Here is a 15,470-nt window from a genome sequence, read left to right on the forward strand (position 1 = left end):
AAATTATGCATCTGAATTAATCTAATCAACTAAATACTTTTCTTCTTTTTTTCCCCCCAAGACTAGTACATCTGTCATAAGGATGAGAGAGAATAATCAGAAATATTGAAAATCCTAAGGTCCAGGCACTGCTAACACTCTGAAGGGCCAAAATTCATCCATAAAACATAGTTTTTACACCTCTCAGCCATTTATAGATCCCAATCATCAGACCAGTCACACTGGGACAGGTCAAAGTTAGCTCTCACCTAGGATTCTGGCTCCTGCAGGAACAGTGTTAACATGAGGCTATTCCTGAACCTCAAAGCCTTCCTTTACAGGAACAAAGAGAAGCGTGCATTGTCTGAACATCTTGGTGAATGCTTGATGAGATGAACTATCACTTCTCAAATCAAAGTTACAGCTGAAAAGGAAGGAGAAAGGTGATAAAAAAACTGTTTGCCATATCTGGAGGTAAATGTGCTCTTCTTCAGAATCAAAACCTGCACAAAAAGCAGTGACCAGTTGCAAGTGTTCAAACAGGGATAACAGAGCAAGCAAAATGTGACCCTTTTCTGGTAGGGTGACCTACAGGCAGGAAAAGTTGCTGTATCATCAGAAAGTGATAAGCAGTAATTGAGAACTTTGTGTGTCGTTGTACGCTTCTGTTTGGATGGCACCTAGAACAGCACTGTGAAGATGATGAGGCTATGCTTCAAGACATCCAGACACAGTTTCTGTTCTGCAGCCTACATGAGTTATCAAGATGAGCTAGAAGCTTATTTGTGAAGTGGGTTGGTTTCAGTGTACAAATCTAGCTACTCAACTTTGCAGTTACAAAACCCATTTCTAGGGCCATACTCTCTGTCGTCTTTTCTGATGAACACTACCCAAGGAATACTCATTAGAGCACTTGAGGAATAAGGTAAGCAAGGCTGGAAGAATCTGAGCTTTTATTTACTCTGTGTTATCTCTGTCCAAATGTTCAAAGCAATATGGGTGGTGACTGATTCACTAGTTAAACTCAAAACAGCATTTGTGTACCAAAGGCTGCCAAGTTTCTCATGTATATTGCTATTTGTGAGAAGCTAGGCACAGACAAAAAACAATCAACCAGTTTCTTAATTTCATTTTATATCTTTATTCCCATTGTAAGTGTTAACAATAATGCAGAAGACCATTGCAATTTGGTTTGGATGCACAATAGCATTAATCACAGAGTCCAGTTCCCTTTTTTTTCCACTGCAGTTCTAGTATTTCATGATCTGTTTTAGTAGTTCTGTTGGCATATTTGCTTCATCAAAAGAGATTTTCCAGTCTTTGTAGATTATTTAAAAAGATTTGTGAGGATAAAATCCATAATGAAAGTATTATCAGTACATTAATAAAGCTTATTATCTTCTACTTAAGATTAGTACTAAGTATGTCTGATGACCTGAAACTCACCTTGCATCATGCATTCTCTATTGGCTCTTCAAAATAACGCCATAAATAACCAAAATATAAATTTTCATGACAGCAATTCATTGCAGTACCATTTTTAATTGGATTTCAATCCTTTTAAGAGAATGAGGTAAGTAAAAGAACCCTACCAAGTACAAGGTTCCGTTTAAGCAAATGTTAAGTTAGCAATGCTAATGCAGTATCAGAGTGTATGAATTAGTCCACAGAAAACAGGAAGGATTTTCTAAATTCACTTGCTTATTATTTGGGGAAAACACATCACACTGTATTTCGGTCTTTAAGCAAAGAAGAATCACTAAATACAACCAGAGACATCTTTCATGATGTCTTTTAAAAGCCTGTGAGACAAATTCCTTCATCAAATTTATTAATGTGAAAGCTAACTCAGAAAACTTATGTGAAAGCTGTCCTGTTAAATTATGAATACCAACTATAAATTCTTTAGTTCCTCATGTATTTGTATGCTTTGCAAATGAACAGGCATGAATATAGATATGAATAAAATATGCCCATTGTACGCAGAGCTAATATGAATGCTTATGTTGTAGGATGCCAGAAAAGGACAAAATCAAAGGAGAGAGGAACAAGAAGCAATGAAGAAAGCAGATGGTACATGAGAACTTTGTTAGTTGTCTTAGGAAGACTGTGTGGAAGAAAATGTGTGCTTTGGATATAGAACAACCAACTAACAACTCACTACTTTATCATGCAACGAAAGGAAGTTCAGTCAACAGCAGCCTCTGAAAGGGTTAAAAAAGGTATATAGACACTCAGGTGAAGGGAAGGAGGGACCAAGCACAGATCACGGTATCCTTAGTTTTGAGTGAGTACTAGAGGGAGGGAATATGGTGGGAATATGGAGAGGAATACTGGTTTCAGAGGGAAACTTGCTGAACTGAGAGTGCTCTTGCTGTGAGTGACTGGACACTTCTGATAGGGTTAATTCTCTAAGACGTTATTCTAGTTAAGGCAGGTAAGACATTAACCTAGCCCCTTCACAAGCGGCAGAACTGGACTTCCTGAGTCTGATGTGTAGGGAGGGACAAATGTTCTTAGGGATTAGCCACCCTCTTGAATTGCTTCTAGTGGTTGTGATAGCTGGAGATACTCCATGCGAAAAACCTTCACCATTTCACTTTCCTGTCCCAACTTTCCCCATCTGAGTATGAACATAGCACGTTTGAACTCACAACACTGAGTTTTCTTCCCTTTTATTTAACATGCACATATCCCAAAAAGAAGGATGAAAATCCTGTTCTCATAGATGACCTAACAGAATCTTCCTCTTTCTCCATTACCTACAGCTTGGGTCGCAAAACATGTTTTTTGGTGTTAACCCTTTTCCTTTAAGGATGGATAGGCACATGCATATACATATACAAATACATGCAAACATGGAGTATGTGTAATACAGTACGCAGAGGAGCTAGTTCTGAATGATGGCACTAAAGAGAGCTACAGCCAGAGCATATTGCATCTGGAAAACTGGAGTTTAGCACCTTGTTGTCCTTGCGTTTTTTGATTTGAGGTTACCTTCATTCTGGAAAGGATGGAGACCTGTCCCTTGAAACAGTTCTTGCAGTGTGTGTTTCTGTTGATGTCAGGAAGGCTACACTGTATCATGAACTCTGTATTTACTACTAGGTATAGCAACTTTAAAACAATTTCATATGAAGATGAGCTGTGGTTTAAGGATTATTTAATCTTAAAACGCAATTGATGCAGTCCTAAGGTACAACACATTTACATGACTTAAGACAATTCTGCATGAATGATAAACTTTTTGGCTTGAAGGGACTTTAAAAGTCATCTAGCCTAACTGGCCTGCAGTGGGCAGGTACTTCTTCTAATGATCAGTACCTCACAAAACAGTTCCAGCATCTTTTCTTGCAGTGTGTACCCAGTGTATCTCAGAATGATTTGTATTTCATTTTATACTTTTTACATAGTATGAGACTTCCATTTTAAGTATCAAAAATATGTTGTTAAAAGATCTTCATAGTAAATGCCATAAATCTAAAGTATTCATCAAAGGGTAAAGTGATTCAAGACCTTTGGTGAATGGGATGATGAAAAAGAAACATTTCCAAAGGCTACACATGATTTATGGTCTTACGCTACCAACAGCTGGCCTATCAGCGCCGGATTTCTGTCCTTTATTAATGCCATGATAAGAGCAGCAGCAGAATTTACTGTCTCCTGAAGCAGCAAATGGTCCTGGGGAATTAAAAAAAAAAAAGAAAAGAGAGAGAAATGAGAGAATGGGGAAAACAATATGTAAACAAAAGCGGGAAAAGTAAGCATTTCAAGTCAATTTTCAAGTAGGCAAAACAACCGTAGTATTGTTCAACATCACCACCCCTCCCCCAACCTTTATTTGTACTTACTAGAAGAACTTCTAAAACAAACAATTTCATAGTAATATCCATTTTCCAACCTCCATGATAATTTAAAAAGTAATTTTTTTTTAAATTAATGCCATCTATCCAAAGATCACCAAACCAGAAGATTGATTCTGTCACTTGCCTCCTAACTGACTTTTTTATAACCTAAAAAGTAATCAAACTTTGGGGTTTGAAAACATTGGAATTAAACAGAGGATTTAACTGAGCACTATTCTTAAAGACCTGTAACATAAAACATCCAACAAAACCCATCTGTGGTCCACAAACTACGTAAATTCACAAAGGCATTTAGGTGCTGGGAGTTGAGTAGTGTACGCTGATCTTTGTATCACTTAACTTTAAAAAATAGTCTGGTTTTGATAGGCAAGTATAGAGATCAACACAGGAAGAAGTAATAAAACGAGACTTTGATTCTGTGCTTCCATTTGAAAGAGTCCTTTGTCTAATTGCCAAGTTTTCTTAATTGTATTGACTATAAAAGGTTGGCCTCTTGCTACCAGTAAGATTTTCATTTGCACACTGGGAAAATATCAATAGATGTATCCAGGCACGGATACATCCCTGAGAGAGGAAACAGGAGGGCTCAATTTCTGTGAAGCAACAGAGAAAAGTAAAGGTCTAACTCTAGGGAGAATCTAACTCTCTTTCTTTCTAGGGAGAGTTTCAAATACAGAAGTGGAGCTACAAAGAGAAAGCAAGAGCTGCTCTCCATATTGAAAGCAACAGGCTTTTAAGGGAACTTAAACTGGGATAGAAAAAGCCAGGAAAGTTGTTTTAATAATAAGGACTGGCATACAATGGAACAGATTACTGGACAGCTGAAGCAAACTCATCATCAGGGTCCTGTAACACCAGAACCACATACAGGCTACAAGTACAGGTTCCTGCCTGAGGCAGGAAGATGGAACAGTTTGGTGTTATATCTTTTTGAAACTATTTTCTTAAGATGCTGCATCAAGGAAGAATTTGTAGAGCATATTTAAGAAACTTGGGTTAAAGAAAAAAAGAATAAACTATCAACAACTTATACAAAACCATGACATTAAACCCTGTTTTTCAAGGATTAAGGCTACTGCTGAAAGGAACTACCTGATTAGCTAACACACAGGGGAGCTCAAGACTAACAAGTTTTGCATGAAGTTGAAACTAGAAAGGGAAAGGTGCCCCTGGAACACTTTCAATGTTGATGTGGGTCCAGAGGAGGTCCACTAAAATGATCAGAGGGCTGGAACACCTCTCCTATGAGGAAAGGCTCAGAAAGCGTTCAGGGTGTTCAGTCTGGAGAGGAAAAGACTCCAAGGAAACCGTATTAAGGCCCATCAATACTTAGAAGCAGCTTATAAAGAAAAGATGAGGACAGGCCTTTTAGCAGGGCCTGTACCAATCAGACAAGGGGTGATAGCTTTAAAGAAAGTAGCCTTTGACCAAATATAAGGAAGAAATGTTGCACGATGAGAGTGGTGAAACACTGGCACAGGTTGCCCAGAGAGGTGGTAGAAGCCTCACCCCTGGTAACACTCAAGGTCAGGCTGTATGGGGCTCTGAGCAACCTGCTCTAGTTAAAGATGTTCCTGCTCACAGCAGGGCAGTTTTATTAGATGAGCTTTAAAGGCTCTTTCAACCTGAACTGTTCAGTGACAATGCTCTTATTAATTTTGTGCTTTATGTAAATGACAGGAAACATGACAGACAAGTAACTGGATAGAATTAGAAATAGTTCATTTACATCTGATTTTTTTACCATTCTTGACAAAATGATATTAGTATTTGGCTAGAATTTTGTCCTAAAAAAATCATCAAGTAAGCAAGCTGTTACAATCTGCAAGCACCCATAAGTTTACACTCCTCACAACTTCATGTTATATACTCTAGTATGCAGTAAAATTACTTATTAGTGTTCTAAAAACTAGTAAAAATGTTGACATTTTACAGTTGCTTCTTACTGAGGGACACCTCCTGTTCAGTTGAATAAGGAGTGCTGAAGTGTACTCAGGTCACGCTCCTTCGGTACCTTTTCGTCATGGACTGGGGATGCAAAATGGAATCCACTACTCAAATTTGATAGGGGTTCCATTTCCCAGCAGAAATCATGTGCATGCACCCACTCAGTCAGCAAACACTGCGAACACTTTCAAGATGTATGAACCCACTTCTTGTTATTCAGCAATGCCAGCCTCTGTGCGCCCCTCACTGCTTTTTGTTTGGTTGTCTCCAGAAGCACTTCACAGCTACAGACACAGTTCTCCAAATGGGCTTCCAGCCATATCTGAAGTTGGCTGGAGGTCTGTACTTTTTTCCCCATTCCACAAAAAAAAAGAAATAAAGTACACCTGGCCAGGAATGCTCTTAATGTTTCTCCCAATAAATCTTTCCACATCCTCTGTTGGTTACTGGATTCGGTACACATTCCTTTGCAGTAATAAATCATTTACGTTTTTGAACATAAAAGGAAGCAAGAGAAAGAAATTTAACTTTCACAGGAGAGATTGAAAGTGACACCATAAGATTCCTTTAGACTGAAAAAAGCTAAAGTTTTAGTGCTAATTTCCACGTTCTTAAGGAAAGACATGCCAAAAAGTGTGTAGTATTTTTAACAAAGTAATATGCACAGAAACCTGCATGCAGAAGTGGTCTGTGAACCACACTGAATCAGGCAACTGGGGAACTGCAGTTTGTCCAAAGAGAAACACAAGCAAGCAACACAAATTAAAACACATCTTCAAGTTTCACAATTACTTCACCTCCAATAATCTGATTATTAATACTATTATTATCACTATTCAGGAAATTTACTGGTTCCTGTGTTTCTTAAAATCAGTCAATACAGCTGCAGGAATAAAGAACAGTCAGACAGGATTGGCCCATGTCACCCTGCTTTTTGGAAATAACCAGAAGCATATTTCTCAAGTGAATTTACATTACCTTAAGTAAGACAAGTAGAAAAGATATTCCTCATTTTATACAGTTACAGCTGATGGCTAAGCGATATCATGAAGCACGTACTGAAGCTTTCAACAGGGCTATCTTTTCAAGTATTTATCACAGGTTACTGCTTTTTAGATTTATGTTGCTGCTCCTTCCTGGTAACACTGTCCCAGCCTGATCTCAGGATCACCTCTTCATTGAAAAGCATCCAGCACCTGAGCCCATGAGCCAGCTTCTGAGCGCAGGAGAAATCAGTGCCACAGAGGTCAAGAATGTGCCAGTTTTAACTTGCTTTATTCTCACAGCCACAGTTTTACTGGAAAGAGGCAGTGAATAACACAAAGAACTGGACTCTTCCAGGAATTTCAAAACCATTGTATATCCTGGATGTTTCTGAGAATCAAAACTGACTCTTATGCTAGGAATCATTGTTGTAGATTCTGATGGTCATAGCCTGTACACAATTTATAACTTTTGTTGATCATTTCTGGTCTTTATTACCAGAGAAAAAGAAACCAGAAAAAGTGCTTCTAGCAAGCGAAAGCGAACACATTGTTCAAAGTGTAGGTGCAATGATTAAGTTGTATCTTAAGTATTCCTTCCCGTCCTCTGAATCCTGCTGGGAATTTAGTTCACTTTAGGCCATTCTATGCATGTAAGCAGTTATTTTTAATGTGCCACAATGACAGTCACTTAGCTTCCTCATAAGTAGTTCTATGTAGTTTGGATGCCAGCAGTGTTTATGAAGAGTATTAAAAAATTAAAGTTACAACATTTAACAACAAACCAGGAAAGAAAAAGAATCTTATGGGTCTTCATTGAAGTTAAACAAGCAAGCACTTCAAATCCCCTGTCTTATACCCTTAAAACACCCATGTTTTTGACACTCTGATGTTATTTCTGGCACCCATGCTGATTACAGCTGATTGCGCCTACAGGGAGGCTTCCATAAGGATGCCAGGACAAATTTAACCTACCACACCTAACTCTATTGCACATACAGGCCTCCAACCCTCTTTTATATTCCACAGCATAGCACTAAATCTTTCCAAAATCTCATTATTAGCTACAGGAAGTCAAATAATCAAGCAGAACCAGGTCTTCACATGTCTAATTGCCTGACGTGTTTGAGTATATTGTAACCACGATAGAAAACAGGATGCAAAAACAGAACAATCAATAGAAATCCTGGTGTAGCCCACAAGAGCTCTTGCACGTTACTTACTGCCCACCCACTGCTCAGCACTGCAAATTCCAAGCAGGGAACAAACTTCAGCACGCCAGCCAGGGAGTGCACAGCAGTGCACGAGCTGGATGGATCAAACACCAACAGCTCCTCTCCTCATCCACAAAACCCTTAAAAAAAGACTGGGAGGCAGTAAGGACTTCAATGGATTAATGACTGAAGTTCCACATGATCAACTGGTGTGCCATGATCCCCCCCTAATCCATTGTGATACTTGTCTATTCATTTCATCCAGTTGACTTAAATGAGTCTCTTGTAAAAAAGAAAAACCCAAACCCCCTAACATTTCTTGGCCACTAGTAAATAGAATTTTTTATTGTTTGAACAGATGATTAACTACATTTATAAGCTAAAACCAAAACTTTTACCACTTTATATTTATGTACTCTGGAAAAGAAAGTACTCAGAAACACTGCCAACCTTATAAACCATAAATCCACATAACAGCACTTTGATTCCAAAATAAAATATCCACTTTGTCTGTTATTAAATAGTAAAAATATTCCAACTTAACCATATTGTGTGATAGTTGTAACTCATACTCAGAATTTATTTGATGTAGAGTTACTGACTGTAGGGGTTTTCTGGTCTGCAGAATAAGACTGGGAATCGCTACAGGGACAAAGTTAAAGATGTGTTTGGAATAAGCAATCTGATACTTTACAAATGTGCATTTATTTAAGAAACTGTGAGGCTATCTGAATATTTACTGACATTCCCCTAACAATTCATTTCCTTGCTTCAATCTGTTTAGGATTTAATTTTCTTCTCCAGCTAGAACTTCACATACATGCATTTAAATTTACATATGTGCTAGTTCAGTTTAAGCATAGCCTGAGAAAAACACACACTACCATTTTTTTAGCTCAAAAAAACCCTTTGCCTCTGCAGGTATTACCTCTGCCTTGTACTGCATCCCTCCAAAAGAATAAGGCAGCTGTGTTCCATTATTTGCTCTCTGTTTTGCTGTAATGTAATTTGACTTTCCAGTTCATGCAGTTTTTAAAAGCGAATAGAATTGTAATGTTATCCCCGATTATGTGACTGAAGGGGGAACCTGAAAACATGATTTAAAGATGCTACTAAACTTAGGGAACATCATTATTAATTTGGAATGGAAAGAGGGCCAGGGCACGCGCTGGCATGCCCCTGCCCTTGCTGTTCCATTGTAAGCCCACTCCCTGGCACAGTTTTGGCTTCTGCCAGCTAACATGTTCTCAGACAATGGCTGGGACAGGCTGAATGAGGCCACCCTCTTTTGGGAAAGGAGAACTTAGCCCCATGGACATGCAGCACGCTGTGTCTTTTAGCCCCAGGACAAGAGAACCATCCCTGGTCTGTTTTACTTGCCAGTACAGAAGTAGCCTAAGTATTGCTGGGAAGTGACAGCTGTGCCTTTCTCTCCTTACCCAAGCGCATCAAGAATACACAGAACAACGATCAAATAATCCTCCCCCCTTCCTGAACGAAGCACAAATCACACGTAGCTACCGCATAAACAGACATTTAAAAAGGCCTCAATGCTCCATGGACACTTTTCCCACCAAAACAGAGGAGAGAGGAATGAACTTCACTGCATGCCAGCACTTGTGCTGTACTGCAGATTCCTGCCACCTTATAGCAAAAGCCTGGAGCCAGATGCAGGACCTTGTCATGGAGAATGCCCATGGCTCCCTTTCACAGGGTGGGCTTGGATGCATACCAGGCACATCAGAAGGCATGAGTGGCAGAGAAAAGGGCTGAAACAGTTTGTGTTCTGGCAAGCATCTTGCAAAATGCTATATTGGCAGTACAAGAAGAGCTGCTATTAATTCCAGAGGATATCTACATTAAGGGTATACCAGGTGCCTCCGAAACTTGCTTAGTGTCACATACTGATAGTGTTTTATTTGCACTCAGAGAAACTGAGTAAAGAAAGTAGCCACAAAACCCTCAATACTTGAAATTTTCTTCTTCAATTACTATTTTTCATTTAAAATGATGATCTGAAGATGGACTAGAAATCAATAGTGTAGCATGGTCTAGTGTATAATCTTACTCTGAGGAATTCTCTAGTAGATTCCTGAAGAAGCATTTTTTTCCTGCTCAAGCTATGTAGTGGCATGCACCTACATATGAAAGCAAACTCCATTTCTGGAACAGTACAAGTTAATCTGGTCTCCTTTCTTCTTAAAATGCTTGCATATTGCATTTTTTAATCCACGTGCCAAAGAATCTATGGATAAGTGACATCTCATACATAATATCAATGCAGCAATTTACCTCAATAAGAAGATATGCAGATCATTCTAAAAGATTAGAAAAATATTTCTCTGAATACTTTCAGGTTTTCTTTCAAGTAATACACAATAAAGGCAGCATTTGAGATCAGTTAGGTAGCTGGGTTCAAAATGACAGATTCACAGCCTTGTCTTCTTTCTCAGCAAAGAGAATGCATCAGTTCTTTAGTAGAGGATGCTCCTCAAGACAGAAATAATTCAGAAATCTAGATACTCAGGATGCAGTGAGGATTGAGAAAACAGATGAGTGGTACTGCAAGAACCAATGTGTCACTCTGCTAACAGAGCCTAGCAGACCACTTAGTTCATGTAAAAGTGAGTTATTCCCTGCAGTTAAATGGTTCTATATCCATGCTGCAATCAACCCAAACCCAGATAAATTGTGCATAAGTACATGCTACTGAACTGTATCTCTCCTGTACCACTGATCAACCATTTCTCTTACAGTTTGTCTTAAGAAAATGGAGAACCACCAACATTTTAAACAAGTGTGTGAATACACTGAGGACAGAAGTATTTTTAAATCTTCTGAAGACCATAAGGAGTCCATAACGATCATGGCCATAACATGAATGTATATTTTGATCTAAGAGTCACAGATTTAAAACTGAAGGTAAACATTACTGTTTCGCTAAGACAAAACAAATCAAACCCCCCACCCCAAAAAAAAAAAAAAAACCAAACCAAAACACCACCTAAAAAACTCAAACAGCACAAACAAAACCGCAAACAGAATTACTTCCTGTCTCTACTACGCACGGTATAGAAAGAATTCTCCTCGACAAGCAGTTTTAAGCCAGCTTCAGTTACCTACATGTCCTGCAGCATGTAGGTGACCAGTAGAACTCAGTTTCCTTTTTTGTGTGAGGTGACTAAGGTGCCCCTCAGTTCACACATTTTTTTGGTTTGGGGCTAAAATTCTTGTGGAGGATTACTCATTCTACATACAGTCATTGTATCACAACAGAAAGATGACAAGATTCCATAATACACACAAGTCCAAATGTATGGGAAGAAAGTGAAAGTTCTATTCTAATTTTAGCTCCAAAAGGTTGTCCTTTTGATGTAAAACAGACAACTGGTGTTTGGAACAGACATGAGCTCAATGCCAGTGCCTCTGCCACCTGCAGACCTAGGCTGTCCCTTTGTTCTTGTCTTCTCCAAGCCTTTTTTTTTTTTTCCCCCTCTATAAGAAGAATTGTTAGCATGATCATACAGAAAAATCAATAAAAATTCTTGGACCAAAACACTGTCTGAAGAGTTTGTTATAAAGAGCTTTTTCAGCACAGTCATTGCAACTTAAGCAAGAGTTTTCATTCAGCACTTTCCACTATCTGATCTAACCTCTTGGCAAGGGTGAGTCTGCCAAGTGAGTAGTGACAGCACAATCGTCTACTGCCTATCTTTCCCTTTAGGTTGTTCAAAAAGCTACCTAATGCTGGTGCCAGTAGCCAATTCTGCCACCTGTATGGGACTGGCACAAAAATATTGGCAGAAATAAGCCACTGAACAGATGTGGTTGCCTGCAAAAGTGTATCATGTGTCTGAGGTTTCTTAGTGGTGGTCTTTTAACACACCAAGTTACCAAGTAAGAGTATAGTATTAGCATGAATAGATTTCATATATGTTACTATGAGGTCCTATAAAGTATCAGTTTGGTAACCCTGTAAAACATGACATACGGGTTTTTAGGGAAAAGGAAAAAATATTTCTTACTATCAATACACGAAAAGTGAAATGCTCCTGAGGTCCAGCAGACTTGTTTTCTCCTCTGACAACCAGCACTGCAAGCCCAGTCTAAGACTGGGTTGAATTCAAGTGAAAATGTGGCCACTTTCCTCTGGTTTCAGAGAGCTCTGAGTCAATCTGATAGCACTAACAAATTCACCTGGTAGTAAGATTTAAGCCTCCCATGCAGCAGTGTGTGTGTGTAGTGGATCCTCTGCTGCCTGCTCTACTCTGAGTCTATAAATACTTTGATGGGCTGCAGCACTAAGTTTTGCAGGCAGCCAAGAACACATATCAGACCCACCACACACACAGAAAAAAAAAGCAGTTACATAGTGCTGGCCTCCTGCAAAACATAACACTGCAATCACGCAAATCATTTACAGACTGCTGCAGTGCACCAGGCACCAAGGGAGCAGGGCACAGCCTCAGATGAATGCATCTGTGACATGGGGCTAGCAGGAGAGCAAAAGCAGCTCAGCACAGTTTAGCTGGTTTTCTCATATTACAAGCTCAGAAACACAGCATGTTCAGGCTCAGTTTCACTCTATGAGTAGCCCTAGTCAGCAGTAAGTAGAAGGCCAAACATGCATGTAGAGAAGATGAAGTGGTGGGAGAACAAACTAGGAGAAAGGATGTTAGGAACAAGTTCTATTCCATGAGGGTAGTGGAATACTGGAACATGTTTCCCAGGGAGGTGGTTGAAGCCTCATCCCTGGAAATATTCCAGGTGAGGCTCGACAAGGCTCTGGGCAACCTGATGTAGGTGATGATGTCCTTGCTTACTGTGGAGGGGACTGGACAAGATGACCTTTCAAGATCCCTTCTAACCCAGACCATTCCATTATTCTATGAAAGGAGAACAGAAAAAATTACAGTGGTAAAAGATTAAGTACACAACTACCTAAATCCTCAAAATATAAAAAGACATGTCACTGCTAAAGATCAAGAGAGATTATATTCACACCAAAAGCTCTATCTGATAGATAAATTGTGTCATATACTGCCAGGGGGGTAGGACCAAATTAGAGAGCAGGACTGAGTTAGAGGGTGCAACTAACTTAAGAGGGTTAGGCTGACTTAAAGCGTTAGACTGAGTTTCTACCCATTGAGATATGAGGTCATCCGTGCAATTGTAACATTGTAAGTCAGTGCATATCACATACCTGAATGTTTCTTTTTTCTTTTAGAGCACTATGCTCTCCTTACCTAGGATATGACAAAACCTACCTAACGGGGCTAGAGAAAACAATCCAGCACTCCTTCACATCAACTTCTAGCAAGAGCAAGAAAATATGTACTATGATGGTAAATTTAACACCCTGTATTTTGCTAATATGGATTTTTCCTTTCTGTCCCAGGTTATACTGACAGCATAAATTGGCAGTTGCACTAAAAGACTGAACACAGCAGTTTGCAAGGAACTAAGCTACTCACATGCAGTGCAAGACATGAAACGCTTTAGCTACCACAGGTTACAGGAATTTGCACAGAAACGTCCAGGGGCTGTTTCATACAATTTCTGATTGAGTTTATCACTATTATATCAAGAGACTGGGCAACTTTGAGTCAGTGACTGTAACGAAGTAGGAAGGTCTTTGGGAAAAATGAGTGATGCATTTGAATCTCCTGGGGGCTGCTGAAAATGAGTGCAGAGGAAATATGAGTGTTTTTGCCATTATTTCAGAATAAAGCACATTCCTCTCCCCTCCTACAGGTGCTTGATATAGAATATTAAGCATAACAGACAGGCGACTCTCCAAAATAAGAACAGGCATGCTTCCACCCATTTCAATATAAGCATTCTATTCAGTCATTACAACCTTTTACAACTCCTACAGACTGAATACTCTTAAATACAAGCACAGGGCTGCAGTAACTAATTGGGGGGAAACATTCCTCTTGATTGCAGATAATTTATTTGAGATGTTTCAGAGAAAAAAAACCTGTGTACTCACCAAAAAACAAATTTAAAGCTTCTCCTTTAGGGAAGGAAATAAACAAAACCCAACAGATTCTGAGGGGCAAAGTATGTGTACGTATGTGCTGGGCTATTGTTCACATCCCAGTCTTGTGGCTTCCAAACTTTTAGGATGATAAAATCAGTTCAGTGGGGTAAAGGCCACATTCCAATCTTGGTTGAAGAAATAAAACCCAAAGTAACTACAGTATTATGAGCCCAGTTATTTTGCTGTTGCAGATTAAAACTCTGTATTCTGCTACAGAGTAAGAGCGAAGACCTAACACCTAACTGCTTTTAAACTGTCCTCTCAGAAGCAGTTTCAAAGAAACACAGATGTCAGTGTTCTGGGCAGTGAGACATAGCAAGAGGGAATGGCTGTCCACAAGCTCATTAAGCATCTGATACCACAGATTTCCCTCATTCTATACTTGTAATTGAATGTAGCAAGCAGCTCTCAAGTTGCATCATCTCATCATTCTGTGAGAGACTGATTGTAGAATAAATCATAAAATCTTAAGTTACTCATTGAAATTTGAAAACATGCTTGAATCACACAGTAAACGTTTAAGAAAATGTGCATCCTATATCTTTCATCTCATTACTCAATTTCCACTTTTTGGCCACATCTGTGTGATGTTTAGGCATCGTTTATGTCCCATCTCTTACTTTCCTGTCTGGAAGGCAAAAACTAGACATGCTTTACAGAGATGCTTTACAATTTCAAGATTTTTATGTAAGGCCAAGCTAGCCTACTTTCTCCCCTAAAAAAAAAAAAAAAAAAAAAAAAAAAAAAGAGTATCAGACTGATGAAGAAGTGCCCAAAGAGACAAAAAGTTACAAGTACACGAGGTCACGTCTCCTTGGAGAGTAAGAGGAGAGGATTCAGGAGGAGAAAAACATGTTACCACACAAGTTATTAATAAAGATTTATTCCCTTTGTCTCTCAAACCAATATGACATTTTAATTTATTAACTTTGTGGTAATTCTGATTGTTCTCAATGACCCTTTGCATGGAACATGGACTCATTTGCTACTGCAAAGCCATTTTCATGTGAATGTAGTAAGCAGGATAGGAACATGCATTTCTTGCAAGCATAGGAGCTCTAAACATAAGTACACTTAAATGTACTCAAACCACTGCAAACTTCTGTGATTTAAGAAAGAAAACGTATTTGCCTCTGTCTATTGTTTTCTTTCAGGTATGCTGCCTACACAGTCTTTTACACTTAAAACTAGACAGCTTATCTGAGCAGCATCTCAGGACATGAACTGAATGAATCCTTATCCAGCATGCATGAGGAAACAATTTCTAAGAATGCTGATCCAAACTGTCAATTTTTCTATTCTCTATTTCTTTGTCCTCCTTAGTTCATAGCCTAAAGCCAGTGCAGCTAAAGCATTTCCCCTTGTTAAAGTTTTCAGCTAAGCAATGGAGGGAGCATATAAATTCTGAAAAATTAATCCTAGAGGAAATATGGTT

The 15,470-nt window shown here is 39.0% G+C and overlaps 1 protein-coding gene across 1 annotated transcript in view; it reads right to left on the bottom strand.

Moving 5' to 3' along the window:
- Nucleotides 1–3,555: 3,555 nt before the first annotated feature.
- Nucleotides 3,556–15,470, bottom strand: part of CRPPA (CDP-L-ribitol pyrophosphorylase A) — a 96,132-nt gene continuing 84,217 nt past the window's right edge. Inside the window, exons 10-11 of the mRNA XM_054385059.1 lie at nt 5,022–5,036; nt 3,556–3,660 (exon numbers count right to left, since the gene is read on the bottom strand). Of these exons, the coding sequence (XP_054241034.1) occupies nt 3,556–3,660; nt 5,022–5,036 (120 nt within the window). The remainder of the gene's footprint in view (nt 3,661–5,021; nt 5,037–15,470) is intronic.

This window comes from Indicator indicator, chromosome 11, assembly GCF_027791375.1.
Source record: "Indicator indicator isolate 239-I01 chromosome 11, UM_Iind_1.1, whole genome shotgun sequence".
Taxonomy (NCBI): Eukaryota; Metazoa; Chordata; class Aves; order Piciformes; family Indicatoridae; genus Indicator; species Indicator indicator.